Below are 18,911 nucleotides of genomic sequence, written 5' to 3'. Positions count from 1 at the left end.
GATAATGGTGATTTTTACAAATGCCCTCAAAGGATGAACTAGCCATTTTCTTCCACCAATTTTCTATCAATTTACCCATATATTTGAAGGTGTTTCCACCTTTTATTACTGCTGCAACATCTCGAAGTAGCCATTGCCTTTCAAGAAACCATTAGTTGCTCATTGCAACAAAATTTTTTCCTTTTCACACTTTGACTTCCTTATTTCCAAAAATTTTTCAATTGTATACTTTTTTACCTTAGTTTTTGAAAATTTTTTTTTGGGACAACCTAAGGGTATTAAGGGCACCAAAATACTCTCTCTCCTCCAACATATATTTTATAATATTATTTTTGATTAGAGGGCTGACATTGGTAACAAACTATCAACTTGAAGGGGGCTAATTGAGATTTTGAAAACGTCGGTAGAGCAAAGTGATATTTCATAAAATCTTAGGGGAGATTTCCAAAATTATTCCCTGAAACATTGAAGACCAATCCAGTCAAAAACGGATTTATGAGAATGAGAACTACATTCGTTTGGACTCAAATATTATGGACCAATTTGGTCCAGCCCCCAAACTTTCAAAACTAAAAGTGCATCCTCAAACTATACAGCTCGCCCTTGCCAAAAATTCCCAGCATAGATGCCATCGAATATACAAGTAGACCCGGTAGTCCGGTACCATCTAAAAGCGGGAACCATTATAGAGGAAAAAATTAAATACCAAAAAGAATAGTATTAGATTAAGAAAAGAACTCATGAGATGTTAATTTAGCACTTGTAGTATTAATTTATTGCTAACAGCACAGACTTAGGTTATGCTCATGTTCCTAAGTCCTAACGTTAACTGCCTCCGTACCCTCTCATTTCACACACTTGTGTCGCCGCCCCTGTCTGCTTAACTACACCTCTGCTACTTTCATTCCCGGCCCAGGTACCCCTTTCCTTTTCTGCCTGCATTTTTCTCTTTGTGGCTAAAAATTTGAACGCTTTTAGCTTTTAATTCAGTTAGCTTTCTCTGTATGTTTAAATGTTGTGCAAATGCTGTTGTGGGATTTTTTTTTTTGGCCTCTATTTTTGTTTCTGATTTTGAGCAGCTTTTCTTTCTTGAATTTGAATTGTTTCTTTGTTCTTTTGCATGTAAGAAATTGCTTGTTAGAGAGTTGCTTTGTGGTTTGTTAATTTGTTGAGCGATTATTTAGTTGGCTATGCATGCTTAGCTAGTTAGCTGGTTAATGATTATTCTGTGTGTTTGATTTTGTGAATTTGCAGGAGTTTTTGACTGCTTATTCTTTACTTCATTTTTGGGTGTTGTGGGTATTTGGTTCAATTTTGTTTATTTTGACATAATGCTATAAACTTGTACAATCATGGTGTATAAATCCCGTTTTAATTCTGTAAGTAGTTAAGCAGCACAAGCTAGTAATCTTAAATTTTCTTAAGTTATGCCTTTCTTAATTTTGATTCCATTTTCCAGACATTTGGCTTGGACATTGAAATTTTGCAGTCAAGCACTAAACTTGTTAAATCATTTGTTGTTTTTCCCTCTGTTTTGCGTGGATTTGTTAACATTTTTATTGTTTTATAAGCCTCAATAGCTTGGTAGTCTCATGGATAGTTTGTTGATGGTAAAACAATCTGCTAGCTCTATCGGTTTGTATGTGCTTCTTTAGGATTTTTATTTAAAAGATATCTTGTTGAATTGAGCGAATTTGTTTGTAGTTCAACTCATTATGAGTATCTCAAGCTTCACCTCCTGGTGGATGTATTATCATTATTTGGATGATGTTTATAGTTTGTAAGTTTAGTAGCACTAACATGAGCCTGGTTGAATGTGGACTCAGGCTATTTATTTCTATTTTCCTTTCGTAAATTAGCCAAGAGAATGAGCTGGAATTGATGAAAGCCTGTGATCATGTCCCCTGCTCAACTACCGCTCGAGTCTGATTCAAAGGGTATAGCAGGTGTCACAGCAACTAACACATCGAGTAGAAAGGCTGGTAAAACTTTTGCAAGCCCTGACGGAAAAGGCTTAGGTGAACAAATTAAACTTCCAAAGGTCACTGAGGATGCAGCTGTTGATGTAATTGGTTCTAAAAGGAATCCTGACAGTAGATTGGCTGCAAAAGAAGATCCTGATGCTACTGAATGCTCAAGCTCATTTGCCGACACTACATCTGGAGAAGAGAATTCTTCTGGGTTCAGTGATGCTGAAGTTGAGTCACAACTATACGACCCTGGTGGACTGGGATCTCCATTTGATGGATTGAGCAGTTTCTTTCCAATGAGGTATAGTTTTGCTTCTACAAGATGTTTCTCTATGCCATTGTTTGCGTTGCACAAGGAACAATTTTAGCTTTAGAACAGTATCCATTACCTGGTATTCATAATTGTTGTAATCACCGATATTCATTAGTTGGAAATCCTGACAGTTTTAAAGCTATTTCCCTTGTTGCTTTTTTTGCTAGTACTGATAGTTAGACATCTTACTTCCTTTACCCCTAAGATCTAGGAAATTGTGTACAGGCTCATCTGCGCAGATCAGCTTGTCTAATGAAGCTCCGTGTAACCCAGGGGAAGTCCTCCATTGCCTTAGACTGGCTTGGAAGTGATAAGTTGGAAAATGGCATTCATTGTTATGTAAAACCCAAATATGCTGCTATCCGAGCTTCCAGCATGTACATAAGGGTCGGAGAAATCTTCTTAACTAAATCTTTATTTATGTACCCCGTCTGTTGGAAACCCCTAAAAGCAACATTGTAAAGCTCAGCTTGAGACTCTCAAGCTTGTACCATGCATCTATAGGTGAAGCGACAAATATGGAATAAAGGATTTTTGGCAATGAGCATGAACTGAGAAATAAGTTATAGAGTTAACAGATGCAACCAGACCAATATTTTTGAACTCAAAGATGCCACTAATATATTTTTTTTTATCTTGCGTTCCCAAAGTTTCGTTTCTTCTGTACCTTCTTCTGTGCAGTCTGCTCTTTTCTTCCTCTCAATTCATTACATGATGTCCTTAAGGTCAGTTTCTTTTTCCTGGGCTAGCATCATCGATTTGAATTAAGAAAAGAGAAGGTGAACCTTGAAGACAGGACTGAACAATCTGTTATTTCTGGGTTTATTTTCTTCTACCAACTTTGATCTGGCTCTTCGTTGGTTAATTTTGTCGAGGAAGGGCTTAGTGTATTAATTTGAAGGTTGAGAATGCACTTTATGCTTGAAACAGTCGATGTGAAAAGCTATAACAATGATTGGTTAGCATGATTCTGATTGCTATTTCAGATTCCTCTGCCAATATTTTCTTATCAAAAGCCCAGTTTGCCACCAAATATAATTACCTGAAAAGGTGTGGAATTTATATGTTTATTCTTCTAGAAATTGGCTCATATATCCTGTTACAGTGATTCTTGATTTGAGTTGGATCCCATATCCAATAGTTAACAACTTAACATTGCAGTGTGACCATTTGCAGATGTAACAATTGCCTTTGTGATTCAGTTAGAACTTTTTAATACTAGAGGAACCATTGTTTGTAACACAACATTTTTATTGTGAACTCTTGTTTTTTTGACACAATAAATGTACTGCTATTTAAATATCATCCTCTTCTTTTCTTTCTCCCGAGATCCTTGTTTTTGTTTTTGTTTCTAGGTCTTTAGAAGGCTTAGGCATATTATGAATGGAAAATAGTTGACAATTTGATTCATATATGAACATTTGTGTTGTTTAGCAATGACAGTAGCAAAGCTGGTAAATCTGATTCTATACATGACCTATCAGTTCTATACACTTCAATATTTTGCAGGAAGAAAAGGCTAACTAGTCACTGGAGAAACTTTATACGCAATCTGATGTGGAGGTGCAAATGGACTGAACTGAAAATAAAGGAAATTGAGTCACGAGCGTCAAAGTATAGAAGACATATTGCAGCATATGATCAGAATAAACTTATGCCATTTGATCAATTACAAGTAGAAGAATTTGGCTCTAAGTCTCTTCCATATACGTCACAAAGCCACAGAAAAATGCCCTTGAAAAGGAGGAAAAGAAAGAGAGTTGAATCTACAACTGATACGACAACATATATGGCACATCATAATCTTTTCTCTTATCGTGGTATGTCTTTTGCCTTTTTTTTTGGGTGCTTGGCATGAAATATTCTGTTTTTCTTCGATATGGCTCTAATTTCAGGTCTGGCCTTTGACATGTAGCAGAAAGTAAGAGATCTGATCAGGATGGAAATTCTGTGGCTGATGATTTTGGTAATCCAGGTATCTAAGTCAGAATAAAAACATAAAACACCAATCTGATATTTCTCATTACTTTATGTTTGGATCGTAACTTTCATAGGCTTGTCATGGTTATTGATCATTTTCTTCTTTTAAATATGTCTGTTAGAATTTTCCAAGCACTGAAGAAACGACCATAAAGCTATTTGCCTTTTCGAGATAAATTTTTTCAACATTACAAGGAGATTATCTGGGATTTTGGCTTGAAAATTTTCTCAGCTAGCTACTAAAAATTTAACTTATTATCTGAAACTTCTAGAAATTATTACATCAGACATACATTATGTTGTCTACCCTTGTTTTCTACTACCGAAATGTTTCTTTGCACAGAAGAATATTCTTTTGCTCTGCGCAAAAAGTAACCTAACAGATACAGCAATTGAATTGGGAAAGATGTTTCATGTTGATATACCACATTGATGCAAGCAGGGATCTACCTTGATGAGATTAAAGACTAAAATTTATTTTCTTTCATAGCTAAATATTCAAATAAATACTTGGATCAAAAAAAAATTGTGAAGAACCATGAAACATCATCTTGGTCAAAGTTGTTTCAATGTACGGCCAATAGGAAGCCACTCAGAATCTTAGTTAAGCAGGTGGATACAGTAGATTAATTGCACATTTTAGTTTACACTAATGGAAAGGAAACACTTTGAATGCTAAACTGTTTTGCTAGATGAGTTAGTTAAGTTTTAGACTTTTTATTAATCGCGATGAAGACAAGTTGCAATGGTAAATGAAGGAAAGAAAAACAAATATGTCTGTAAATCAATGCATGTATGTTGTGCACATTTGAATCTCTATATTTCTTCATTTATGAATCTTAAAGATGCAAAAAAAAAAAAAAAAGAATCTTAGGGATGCATTAATATAATGGTTCAGGCTACCAATGCTAAAGCTGAAGAGTAGTTGCAGGAAAGAGAAATGAATTTATGCAAGAATAGGTGTTCATTTGTCCTGTAAAATGGTTCCTTGTATAATGTGTATATTTGTTCCTGGAAATAATATTGATTCCTTGGAGCTATTTTCTTATTATCTGTGTTACAAATCCTACCTCCTTTATTTCATATACTAGTAAACACCTTCGAACATGAAGTTTCTCTGTTATGTTACCAACTTTGCTGCTTCTTATTTAACATTTTTCCATGGCAGTGTTTCCTGGAGAGAATCCTGCTAGCTGTGATGAGTTTGGCTTTAATAATGAATGGTTAGTTAATAAAGTAGATACTGAATTCCAGGAGCGCATCCTTCAGAAGATTGATATGATACATACTCGAGTTCACAAGCTGAAGTCCACACTTGATTCAATAATGACCAAGTATGCTGGAAAATTTTCTTCTTCTGAAAGTATAAACCATCTTGTGCCCTGTGATCTACTGAACAGTTCTGTTCGTAGCCCCACGTTCTCCGCCTGCAATGGAGATACAGTCTCAGTAGGAGGTTTATATTCATCAATTCAGCATATGCCAGAATATGATCTAGGAGATTTTGTTTTGCCTGATACTGCAGTTTCGAATTATGGCGAGGGTATTCTCATTCCTGATATAATTGAGAGCACAGTAGGACTTCTATCGTCAGCTGATGTGACCCATCATCAGGCACAAGTTGCTGATTCATGTGAAAAAGTAAGGCTGATTACATGTATATGCTTATCAATCTTGCTTGTTTCATAAGTTGCTGGTATGGTCGGTACATATTTGTGTAGCATGTACACTCACAGACACAGCCCAGACAGGACACTTATATAACTGAGTGTTGTTTGTGGTAATTGTGCTGATATGGCATTGAGTGGTAGTGGGACGTTAAACTTCTCTTAGAGGATTTTCCAATAATCATTGTCTTCAAGTTTAAGAACATAAAGTGTTTTCTCTGGGCCAAGTTCTTTGTAGAATGTTTAACTGCTACGCAACCGAATTAAATCTTAACTGTAGGAAATGTAGTTGTTTCAGGCATAAAAAGATTGAATTGGTTGTCCTTAGACGTATTTAGAGTATTTCCCATTCTTCTGCATTGGTGTGCTGGAGATAGTGGAAGGCATCATTCCTTTTACACAAATCAATGGAAAAGATGCTTTGAAACATCAAGTTCTAATTTTGAATAATTCAAATTTAGTGAACCTATTTGGGCTTGCACACTTCGGTCAGAGTCTTTGTTTCAAATTCCAATGAGTTTGTCTAATTGTTTTTTTTCATAAGAGTATGAGGAATTTTTGCAAAAGGATTATCATTTGTGTATTGGGGAAGTTGTAAATGTGTTTCTTAGTCTTAGGGTCTTATTGCCGTGTGGTTTTGAGCATTTCATTTCTCTGCTCTTTATGACAGTGAGTGAATGGAAAAAGAGTGATTCAATAATTTGCTTGTTTAGAGTTGTCCGATGTATTTCTGCCCTGGACATTATGTATATGATATTTTGTTGCATAGATTCATTGGACTTTCTTGTCCTTTTGAGCAGCATGGTTGGAACTTTGAATTCAATTATTCTTTAATAACTACTTGATCTTTTCCCATCTATTGCACTGAACCAGTTTCTTCTTTTGTCTACATGCTTAAAACACCTCAACTTCTCTTAAAAAGCTCATGAGTCATGGAACTGATAATCTGCCAGAAGACGGTTTAGAAGACTGTGATGTATCCTATTTATCATTTGACGAAACAGCTTCAAAACCACTTTTGGCCACTTTACATGGAACATACACAAAAATTAAGATTAATCGTCAAAAAGTTTTCTTGAGAAGAATGGAGGAAATCTATCACAATGGTGATACCGGTTGTGTAGTTTTACTAACCAATCAGCTCGTGATCATCCTGGTGGAAATCTTACTTAAAACTTGGTATTCTAAAATTTCGAGATGGTCATCTATTAAGTTGTCATTCTTTATGACTTCACTGAACTAGGATATTTCCAAATACAAATAGCAACCTTGTAACTCCATTCTTTTGTCTTCATTTTTGTTATGTTGTGTGATGTTGTTTGCTGCAATGATAAGTTTGTATCATTTCGCTCAGGTAGAACTGTGTGTGGCATCTATTTTCTAACTCTGATATTTCAGATTGTGGATAATATTCTGATACATAATGAATCTGTCGGAATGGAGATACAAACGTTCAAACAAACTCATATTGCCTCGGCAGACAAGCATCAAGATGCTGAGATTAGTGGAGAAGAGGAAAGTACTAATCCAACCTTTCCAGCATTGGAAGATCTTGATAAAGAGACAGAACCTGCCATTTCTCAGGAGCAATCAACTCTAAAATCATGCTTAGCCACGGAGATTCATTTTCCAAAGAATAAAAGAAAGCGGGGTGAACGCAAAGCTGGTTCTGGCGGCTGGAGTCGCCAACTTCCTGGTGAACCTGATAGCCAGTGAGGGAGTTCAAAAACAACTTAAAAAATTGCAGACAAGTTACCTACTTATAAATGGCGGAACTTGGAAGGTTCTGAAATCCAAGTTCCAAACTCGAGGACAAAACATTGTCATGATTCATGCTCTGTTCAGAATAAGCAGCCCAGCTATCATTCAGCTGGGAATTAGATAATATCTTTGTAGCAGAAAGGCTAAGCTTTTACTTGCACTGCAGTTTCATCATCTCGAGATGTACAAATGAGCAGTTTGACTACCAGCTGAAGTGGCAGACTTCTTCTAGATTTGAATGTAGCATTTAGACCCAATGCATGGAGTTTTGAACATGTATTGTAACATCATGGTTTTTAAGCCTTGCTGGTTTTTGTTTCTATCGTGGCATGTTTAATGTGCTTGATAGTTTGTGACTGATCATTTGGCTTGGCAAAAGAGTTGCTTGTAAAAAGTGCTTCTTTCCTTTCCTTTTAACTACTTTGATTGTGTTATGGAATAGAGATGTATTGAGGTTGGCATTCAGCTGTTTAACATTTCAAAATGTTGAATTAATCCCCAGACTCACATAATTAATTTTATTAAAAAGTTGCGAAATTTACGTGGAAAACCTATTTAAGTTTATCCCAAGCTGTGATGTTGTGGTTGAGTTTTGGTTTATCCTTACATAACCTGTTAATTAAGTGCTAATGCTTAGAATTTGTTAGGAGAACAAAGTGTAGGAGATGCAGTATTCTAAGGGCAACCTTAAAAGGGTGTGGATTCAAACAGATCCTGAAAGTTGTCCTCTTGTTTAATTCCTGCTATTACAAAGTTATGTCACATGAGAACAATAACAAGTATTAGTCTATTAGTCTTGGAGTTATGCAAAAGTTCCTGATTTGCTCAAAACTGATTTCTTATGAATTTTATATTTTTTTTCAACTTCTTTTCAACCCGTGCCCAAACCTTTAAATTGTACTAATCATTACGAAAATTAACTCAAAATAAGTAAACAAATCATATCCAATCTATTACAATCACAAACAGTAAAACATAAACAAAATTCAATTTGCATAATTTATGAAATAAGAAGGTGTTTTTTAAAAAAAAAAAAAATTTGGAGCTCTATTTATTTGATATGTGATTACGTATTAAGTGAGGGATAATATAGTCTTTTTACAATTACTAGAAGAGGTCAGTAATATTTTTAAAACCTCAGGGGTGCCAAGTGATATTAGGAGAATCCTCAAGGAAGGTTTCTGATATTATCCCAAAAATAAATGGATTTCTTTGTTTTAGTTTCTCAATGAAACGTGTAAATCTACAGCAACAATTATTCACAGGGTGTTCTACATTTGCATTTGCCTGTCAAATAAAATAAAACTAATTCTTTCTTCTAACCTAATAATTTAACTATAGAAACATAAGATTACAACGTGCTGTAATTTGAGTTCATGATTCATCTACCAAATTGTTCCATATGTTCTATTGTCCTGTCTTTGTTTGTTCTTTTCACTTTCTGCACCTTCCTAAATATCACAGCAGATGGTGACAGATTTCATATGAAGGTCGTTTTGTGCATCATGACAGATTAGGGAAATTTTGCTAATCACGTTTAAAATATTACTGTACAATATAAGTGGATAGATGACTATTTTTTTTTTTTTTTTTGCTTCCTTTTTTTGATAAAAGAAAAGGCAGGCAATGTAAAGAAGATTCGCATCATGTGTATTCATAGTAAGCTAGCAACATTATCTCAAATCTCTGCACAACTTTACCATACACTTTATTAAAGGATCAAAGATAGTCTAATCAATGCTACAAGGCTGGAAGCCAAGATCTGAAACATGCAAAGTAGAAACAATCCCAGAAAATATATAATGGATTAACTCTACTTTGCATTCTCGAATTCGTAATACATTCTCACTTTGTACCATAAATTTCAATTTCAAACACTTTTGCATCCTAACATTTCATATGTGTAATGCTTAAATCGAATTGATTACGGCATAAACAAAACTAATGAAATAGAGAACGGTACAAATTAATGACAGTATACTGAAAATGGTCAAAAAGAGCAAAGAAATTGCAGTTGGAACAAAATAATACATAATATGAGTGTTTGGATACCAAAATTATTCCAAATAATATTTCGCTTGCATCACAAACACATTTCCCAACCTACCTTTTTATATTCCCAATCACCTTTTTATCTCACATACATCATATCACAAAAAGTGTTACAGTAATTATTCCAAATAATATTTCAAATAATACACTATCCAAACTGTTATTGACATTTGTACGGTGTTTTGTTCCACTAGTTCCACTAGTTTAGAGCGTACAAGTGAGAATAGGTACGAGTTTGAGAATGTAAAAGAGAAATTAGTCCACATATCATTTATTTCAAATGTGGAATTGGCATGTAATGGGTAGTATTTATTTTTACCCTTTACAGTACCTGTTTAATTTTAAAAAAAAAATAGTGCTAGCTAGTACCATGGTCCTATAGATTTAAGAATGAGTACTTACTAGTGCCATATTTCAAGAATGTGTAATATAGAAAAGTTAGATTAGTACCATAAAGATTAAGAACTAATAATGTTGGACATATGCTGTTAAAGCATGAAGAATTTCCCCAAACAAGACTTCATCCTCCATGATTGTTGTAAGCCACACTTAAGCTAGGAAAAGAAAGATAAGAAAAGGAAGATAAATGGCAGGCTTTTAGTACACAAAGTCAGTGTTCCAACTGATCTTACATGCTCACAATGATTAACATAATAGTAAGGAAGTGAACATGATGATTACAAAGGCACTACTGCCATACATACTACGAATTCAGAAAGAAATGCATCATATCATGCTATAGCTTTATGGTAAAGTGAATAGGGCGTCCTTGGAAATTTGACTAAAAAAGCAGCAATTGCACTTTTGCCTTTGTAAATTTGAATATCTAAGAGTGTGTGTGATGTGTGTGTGACAATATCAATAGGAATCATGTCTGCCAAAGCAAAAGGAGAAGTACAGAATAAAGAATTAAAGGGAAAGGTTTAAAAAAATAAAAAGGAACCCATATTGCCAACACATCTTTCAATCACATAATCCGAACCAAAACTGCAGTAGAGTTTGCTCATTTTAACTCAGTTCTAAGTTCTAACCAGATGAGCTACCTTGCTGCTCTCTTTCTACAGCTCTCTCATACTCATTATCTGGTTTGTTCATGCAAGATCCGAAGAACTCATCACAAGCAAGGTACGTAAGATTTAGCCCATGCATATTATAATCACTTTTACACTTTCCTGCTCTGTATTATGCAGAATCTGTAGCACTAAAACGGGTTCATTTTTTTTTCTTTCTTAGCTCCTGAATTCAGCAGTTCCTTAGTTGTTTAGAGTCTCTCTTCTTGAGTTGTGCCCTTAACTGATATCTCTTGCCTGCAAAGAAATGGCTACCACTTTACAGCAGAGAGAGTTGAAGTAAAAAGGATATCTGAAATTGCAAGAGAGTTTTTTTTTTTTTTTTTTTAATGTTCTTTTCAGCTGTTGGTTTAGTAGAAAAAATGAATTTCACCATATAAATGGGAAGATATGAAGGCCAATATTACAATTACAATTTTTCATTTTTTTAATATAGGCAACTAATCCCCACCCCCCCCACACACACACACACACACACAAAAACAACAAAAACAAGGTCACAAGGCCCCTAATCTATTTGAATTTCACAAATTTACATTAACCCATTTTTTTTAGGTTATTCCTGGTCAGTGTTGTTATATTTTCATTTTTATTAGTTCATTTTAATTACTCAGTTCACTTTTAGAATGAAAATACTTTCTTATCAAACAACTATAGTTACTTTTCAATCAGTTAAACATCATATGTTGGAGAAATTTGATATTTATAGCTCATGAAGTTATGATTTATAGAGAGTTACCTTACTTATTAACTTATAAAATTCTTCTCTTTCAATAATAAAAACATGATTTTTTTTTTCCTCAATTTGTTAGCAACTCTTTATTCATGAAAATGATCAAATTTTACTGAAAACAAAAGCATGAAATTGCTCAATGCATTTTCCTACTTAAGTCCATTACGACCTGGCCCATTAATACAATTTTCTTTACTTAAATGTCTAGTGGGGTACTCTTACAATTGTTTGTCAACTTCAGGGCCTACTATTTAACATGTGGGCCTGTTAGAAAACCTAAAGTCCAGTGGATTTTAAAATTCATAACGGCCACTTAATCTTGAATCTCACACCTATGTGTTAGTTTATGGGCTATAACTAGACGTGGGCTTCAACTTTTTTGGCATCGATGCTTTTCTTTCTATTTTTTTTTCTAGTTTTTTTCCTTTTTCTTTTGAGTGACCAATTGTAATGAATTTGTTTCTTTTTTTTTTTAATGGTATTAATGATTTGGTCATAAATCTTGACCAGAGTCTTTGGTCTTTTGCCTATTTCTCCCGGCATGGCTAGAAAGTCAGTTCATTTTCACGCTGATGACTTGACCAATTCTAGAATGCTTTTAAAGAACTCTTCATTCTACTTTGCTTTAGAGTTATAGAATAATTTCTTTTTTCTTTCTTAGCATGATGGTAGTTTCCATCTTCACTTTTTCCCTCAGAAAAGAAAAGAAAGATTTGGTGAAGTTGGGTGTCTGTCTCTTTATCTCCTTAAGCATAATAATTACAGGTGTATCTAGAAAAGTATAAAGCTTTGGAACGTGTTGAATGACTTTGATTTGGGCAAGAATATGAAAAGCTAACAATTTCTTGAAACTGATGATGTCAAAAGCAACACAGAAAAGTGTGCACTGTGGTGATCTGGATTTATGGTTTCTTTCCTTTTTTTTTCTTTACTTTCCATTTGGTTTTTGTGTCAAGATTGTGGAATTAAATAAAATGTTTCTGTTGGGGCTTGGTGGAAAATGTTGCAAGGCTGATTTGTCAAAAGCAATTCAAGAATCCAAGGCTAGAATATTTTTAACTATTGTAATTGGGGTTGAGGATCCAAAGCAGAATCACCAGCATTAGATTACACATAAGCATAAGCAAATCTTGTAGGTTAGATGAAGAGAGAATGTGGACAAGAAAGAATATTTTTATGCAATAAATTACACACAGACACACAGTAATTATTCAATACTTAAGTATAGATTATGTGGCTAATTATATCCAAGCACATGCTTAAATAAGTTCAAACTCTTTTTGCATAGTTCAATTTGTATTTCGCTTATTATCACCTCCAATTACAAGTCTTTTTTTTATAGCACTAGTTAAAAAGAAAAAAAAAACTTATACCTAAATTAAAGTAATGATCATGCTACATTGCAGGAAGCCCTGGTACCAAAGAGCAATGCAGATGGCTACAGTTTGGAAGGGTAGTGTAGCAAAACCAACTGAAATTCCAACACCAAATGCTAGTATATGGAAAACTATTTCGAGATCAACAGAAATTCCAGGTACAAATTCTAACAGGCACAAGCTAAGGAAATGCACCTCTTTGAAGGTTGCTTCATCGTTTACTCGAGTTTGTTTGTGTGCGCCAATCTCCTCCTACACTGAAGTTTTCCATGGTGATGTTCCACCTAGAAGGAGTAATAGTTATCCAAGATCAAAACCAGTTCCCATACAGCAAGAAATTAGAACTCCAAGCGGGAGAATTAGCACGGAAGGGAGGAAAATTTTTCGCGGAAAATCATTGACAGATGATGTGCTAATGAGGAGATTTGTGATTGAAGAAGAAGCAATGATGCAACTTAGGAGAAGGAATGAAATGGAAATTATTAGAAGAAGAAGTGCCATGAGAAGGAAAAAACTTGGTCCGAGTCCTCTTAGTAGAATGGTTTTGGCTGAGGAAGAATGACCTCAAATAAAAATTTGCTATATCTTTATTCTTTCTTTTTGCCATCTTTTTGGCTTTGCAATTGTGGTATATTGCTTGTGCTTTTGGATGGAAAATATTTTTCCATGTAATTCTCTTTGCGATTAAACATTTACTCGAGATTTAATTTGTAGCTTTAACTTTTTGAGCATTTTTTTATGTGCGAAATGTAGACACATTTAAACAGAGAACAAACAATTGAAGAAACTCATAGCACAAATAAAACTAAAAGTTCAAAAACAGCAATATTGAAAATATTCAGTTTCCATTCTTTTCCTTGATGGTAGTGTCCTTAGGTGACTTGTTATGGGATGAGCAAGGATTGTAACAATGAAGAAAAAACAAGTTGTTGATAGTAGCACAGCCTAAATACAAGTGGATGAGACTTGGGAAAGATTGAACATTAAACTAATGGATATCAAATGATCATGGTCTCATGCTCTAATGCACATTCTTTCCCCTTTAAATTTGGGTTCTTGTTGCTCCATGGACACTAGGCTAACAACCCTTTTTAGGTCACCCAAGATTAACAAACCTAAAGATCCTAGACAGAGTGTACTTCCATTTTTAGAATGATTATTTTGCTTGAAAGGCACTCCAAAGTATATTAATATGCAATGAACTTGTAAAACAAGGATAGTTGTTATGTTATCGAAATCAGATGTATTAGAAAATTGTTGAGGTTGTTCTCTAACTACTAATGTCAGTTCAACCCTCCTCATTGCCAACTACACCAACCCTTTAGTTGCAATATTCACACTTAATGTTTTTTTTGGTCATTCATTTTCATAATTGGCCCTCTGCTTAATTCCTATTGCTTATTAACTTTAACACGAGATTTTTATATTCTCTATTAGACAAAAGGAGATATATCATTTTTGGATGGTTTTGCTCAATTCAACAAAATGTAAGTTCATTTGCTCAAAATATGAATCACTTTCAATATGATGTAAATATAGAACAAAATTCAGTGAGATCCACACAGGACATTACAAACCTCGTTTGAAAAGGGATTTTCCATCAAAAAATCTTTACATTTTTCGTGAACATATTTTGCAATTAATTTTTTACTTTACATATATCAAATCGTTACATACATTTTCTAAAAAAAAACTCTAAAAAATTGCAATCCAAACGCGAAGTCTTACATTTTTTTGGCAAATGTTAACCTTTTACCTTTCAGGGACAGGAACTGCAGCAACCGACCCTATCCCGCACTCATGTTAGGAAAGCATTCGGACTAATTTGAATAGCATCTAGGGGACAAAATGTATACTGTTGAATTGACAGTACCAAATAAAGTATCCAAAGAAAGAAAAAGACGAAATTGGGACTGATAGAACGACTAAATATCTGTTGGATTGCTATTTCTTTTACTCAAGGAATCTTCAAAAAGGCTAAAAGGTGATGATATTGAAAACCAATGGCAGAGTAGATTTTGGACTTGGCAACACTTGTTTGCGGTTTATGACACAACGTGCCTGCGTGTTAATGAAAGAGAAATAGAGGGACAGGGAAAGGGAAGAAAAGCTTGGTGGTGTTGCTATTGTTCTTTGTCTCGATAATAAATCCAACATGAGTTCTAGTACTGATTTTGTACTCTTTTTTGGTTATGGAAGATACAACCCTAAATTGATGTGCTACATTTGAGAACCCTGCAACACTAAGATTTGTATTTTGTTGTTGAAACTCATGCAGTTGAAACATTTATTTTATTGGTACAACCATTGTGTTGATATTTTGCTTTTTAAGTTCTAATCTATCTACCAACTCTATTACGTAAGTGATGTTTATCTTGAAAGGTAACTATTAGATTGGACATCAAGAATTGTTAGCAGCACCCTTCCTTATTTTCATCTTCTCTCACTCTCCTATTCAGGAAACGAAAAAGAATCAAATGCAAAACACATCAACCCTGAATTTCATTTTGCTTTGTTTATTTTTCTCATAAATTTCAAGCTTGATTTCTATTGAACAATGTTGAATAAGATTGAAGTTATCGAAAGCTTAATAAGAGTCATATTTGGTCGAAGGTGTCTTTACTTTCCCTCCTCAACTGCAAAAATTTTGTAGACTAGGCAAGAGAATGAACAACTTCTTTTTTTTTTTTCCCAATTTGTTCCAAATTTCTTCCCCTAATTTTTTTCCTTCTAATCTTTCACGATTCTCATTAAACAATTAAAATTTCAGTAATTATCACTAATATAAAAGGTCTTCTCCTTAATGTTTAAACCTATTAATCCTTGGTACTTCTCTACTCGTACAAATTCAATAATGAATACTACTTGGCCAAAAGACAATGAAATGACTTCAAAGTCAGATAGCAAAGAATGTAAATAACATTATTATCTTAATTAAACAACAATTAAACTCAAGGGATAGATAATTGCTCATTAATCCTGGTTCTGCCACGTCCCAATATTTTTCCTTCCTAGGTAAACAATGTCGGAAAGTGCTTCTGAGTTTTTCTTAATCAACGTCCTCAATTTTGATTTTCCAATCTGATGATGTTTCATTTCTTGCCTCTTGGGGTTTCAAGCAGTCGATGTTTGAAACTCAATGTTTTAAGTCTAACCAAATTTTGCCAAATGGAGGTCATATATTAATGGTGGATCAGTTTTCAAAAGTCTCGAAGGATCTTGAAAGCTTGAAGGAAATACATACATATATATATATATATATATATATATATTCAGATTGTGACAGAAAAAGGACCTTTTTGATGAATGTACGAAACCTTAACACTAATTTCAACATCCTATGAGTAGTCAACGTTCATATAATTAATAATTCATCCTCAAATAAGAAGTTGACATCGCTATTTCCCCACTCAGGAAAAGAATGGAGTATTTTTGTTTGGATAGAGTATTATTTGAAATATTATTTGGAATAATTACTGTAGCACTTTTTGTGATGTGATGTATATGAGACAAAAATGTGATTGAAAATATAAAAAGGTGGGTTGGGAAATGTGTTTATGATGCAAGCGAAATATTATTTGAGATATATTGGGTATTACATTTCTAGATTTGACATTTTCATTTTCTTTTAGACAGGTTCATATGTATGTTGTCTTTCATATGAATCTTTTACTTCTTGTTATTACAAAACAAATTAATGTTCAAGTTAAACAAATCCCTTTTTAAGACAAGTTACAAAAATACTTATTCATGTTGCAGACATAATTAGTATTTCTTGTTCTAGCAAAGGTTATATCACATGAAAAGATTATATATTAGAAAGGAAAGCCATTTTTTTTTAGGCTTGCTCAATTTAGTCAATTTTGTATAAATTCTCTCTACGGATGTCACCACTTGGAGTTTTACTAAACAATTTTCTCATATGTTGTTTGATTATCTCCTTTCTTACTTTTTAATATGAATCCCAACTAAAACATTCATTTTCCTCAAAAAGGACTAATAAAATCTAAAACACCATTACTCATTTTCGTTTTTATGTCATCATACATGGATATCTTTAGGGAGTCCTTGACAAAAAATATTTGCAAAATACCTCAACATTTTTATTTTTTTTCCATTTTTAAGGCTTTGGATATTTCATTAGTATTATCTCAAAACTAAAACTCTAAACAATTATGAGAGATATTTATTAAAAAAAAAAAACACATTGAATACAGTGGTAGAATGAGATAAAAGATAAAATATATGCTCTTTTGATGCAAGAAATTCTAGAAATTCCTAGGGCTATGCATAGTTCCTGAATAAACCATTTAATTGTCCTCTTAAATGAACAACAACCAAGATTTCTGTTTGGTAAACCTTTTGTATTAGGGGTCTGTTTGGTTGGAAGTAAAATGTTTTCCTTGGGAAAATATTTTCCGTGGAAGTAATTTTCCATGAAAATCATTTCCCTTTCATCATTTTCAGGTGTTTGGTTAGCTTATTGAAAATATTTTCTTACTTCATTTTTCTGGTGTTTGTTTAACTTTTGAAATATTTTCACTTTTATCTCTATCTTTACTTTCTACACATTATAACTACATACTTCTTCCCATGCAAAATAAGAAAATTTATCTCATTGTTTAACTTTAAAAAATCTTGGAGAAATGTATATATGAATAAAAAATATCTCCTTAAGCAATAAACAAATTGCTGGTCATTTAGTGTCAAATATCAATCACATGCAATGCTTATTGTGACATATATCTTGCACTCTCACTGCTGAAAGTTTCTCTAGAAAAGAATGTCCCTATTATACATAATTAATTACTAGCATAGGATGAGCAGGATGAGATTTTTTTTTTATTTTGAATATACTAGGGGGAGGGTTGGGTTGGTTGGGTTGGGTGGTACGGGAGAGGGAGTGTAAGGAAGAGGTCTTGGGTTCGAATGCTCCTTTTTACACTAAAAAAAAAAAAAACATACTACAAGATGTTTTCAGTAAGTTTGGAACATACTACAGGCGGGATGCATGCATTTCGGAAAACAACTTCAGTAAGTTTGGAACGGAAGTTGTTTTCCATAAGATGAGTGAAAATATTTTACATAGGAAAATGTTTTCAGTAACTTTTGTGTAACCAAACACGGGAAATTAGGAAAATATTTTCCTGGAAAACATTTTCACCCGAAACAAACGGACCCTAGATGGGAAATCTACTACTGCAGGTACGTATCGACTAGGAAAACAACTCTGGTCCCAAAAATAAAAATAAAAATAAAAATCCTCTGATATTTCTATATAAATGGAGTTTGCGTTAGGAATAGTTAACATTAGTAAACAATTCCCATGATGAAAGCTACTCCCTCTACTCGAAAATGATAGTTTGTCAATTTATTACCATGCCCATATTCAATATAAGTCTTTATTAACAAATGTGCTATTCTATTGGTGAACCATTCTAGGAACCACTCGATTTTAGTGTTATCTTTGTTTGGACAGCCATTTTTCGCAGAAAAATTGCATCGTTTTCCGTGATCACATTTCCCTATTACTTTTTTTTTTTCACATACATCAAATCGCTACAATAATTTTTCTATAAAAAATCCAAAAAAATGCAATCCAAACAAGGCATACTAGTTTCAGAGCTCCATGCATGGTAGAGCTGGGATTAATCTTCTTTTTAATCTTATCAATTTCTTAGGCACCCCAAGCCACATCGGAGTCCAAAATCAGGCATTTAAATATCCATTGGTTGGTAGCTGATCATCTTATGTACTATTATAAATAAAATGCATTCTGCTGGCTAGTTAGGGAAACTAATGTCAATTAAAAGCAAATTGGGAACTGAGTTTAGAATGGAATTTTAGTCTTGAGATTTTTTCATAGTAATTCTGGTAGATTATATATAGAGTAGTAGACAGGGAGATATTGCAGAAAGTAGTAGATAGGGAGACATTGCTTAACGTAAAGGATGTACTGCTGCGTAAACTGATTCGTAATCATCCCTTG

General features: G+C 33.7%; 2 protein-coding genes across 4 annotated transcripts; both read left to right on the top strand.

Annotated features, from left to right (window-relative positions):
* Positions 1-689: 689 nt before the first annotated feature.
* On the top strand, positions 690-8,108 carry LOC113765386. Of its 3 annotated transcripts, none has more exons than XM_027309545.1 (6): positions 690-916; positions 1,827-2,271; positions 3,793-4,103; positions 4,202-4,258; positions 5,432-5,904; positions 7,329-8,108. In XM_027309545.1, the coding sequence occupies exons 2-6, from the start codon at positions 1,898-1,900 to the stop codon at positions 7,644-7,646; spliced, it is 1,533 nt and encodes a 510-aa protein (XP_027165346.1). In that variant the 5' UTR covers positions 690-916; positions 1,827-1,897; the 3' UTR covers positions 7,647-8,108. The 3 variants fall into 3 exon arrangements, with proteins under 3 accessions (XP_027165346.1, XP_027165344.1, XP_027165345.1); XM_027309543.1 differs by having other exon boundaries at positions 4,199-4,258; XM_027309544.1 differs by lacking the exon at positions 690-916 and having other exon boundaries at positions 1,479-2,271; positions 4,199-4,258.
* A 2,638-nt stretch (positions 8,109-10,746) lies between these two features.
* Positions 10,747-13,624, top strand: LOC113766883. The gene is made up of 2 exons (XM_027311048.1): positions 10,747-10,868; positions 12,953-13,624. Exons 1-2 carry the CDS (start codon positions 10,837-10,839, stop codon positions 13,482-13,484), a joined length of 564 nt encoding a protein of 187 aa, XP_027166849.1. The 5' UTR covers positions 10,747-10,836; the 3' UTR covers positions 13,485-13,624.
* The last annotated feature ends 5,287 nt before the right edge of the window (positions 13,625-18,911 follow it).

This window comes from Coffea eugenioides, chromosome 3 (assembly GCF_003713205.1).
Source record: "Coffea eugenioides isolate CCC68of chromosome 3, Ceug_1.0, whole genome shotgun sequence".
In the NCBI taxonomy this organism is placed as follows: domain Eukaryota; kingdom Viridiplantae; phylum Streptophyta; class Magnoliopsida; order Gentianales; family Rubiaceae; genus Coffea; species Coffea eugenioides.
Note: the sequence above shows the minus strand (reverse complement) of the source record. Positions and strands in the feature narration are given on the sequence as shown.

Excerpts from the sequence above, each read along its gene's own strand:
- LOC113765386 (XM_027309543.1), top strand. The coding sequence starts at position 1,898 with ATGTCCCCTGCTCAACTACCGCTCGAGTCTGATTCAAAGGGTATAGCA. Across the intron at positions 2,272-3,792 it reads AGCAGTTTCTTTCCAATGAG|GAAGAAAAGGCTAACTAGTC; the intron begins GTATAGTTTTGC and ends AATATTTTGCAG. Across the intron at positions 4,259-5,431 it reads TGATGATTTTGGTAATCCAG|TGTTTCCTGGAGAGAATCCT; the intron begins GTATCTAAGTCA and ends TTTCCATGGCAG.
- LOC113766883 (XM_027311048.1), top strand. The coding sequence starts at position 10,837 with ATGCAAGATCCGAAGAACTCATCACAAGCAAG. Across the intron at positions 10,869-12,952 it reads AAGAACTCATCACAAGCAAG|GAAGCCCTGGTACCAAAGAG; the intron begins GTACGTAAGATT and ends GCTACATTGCAG.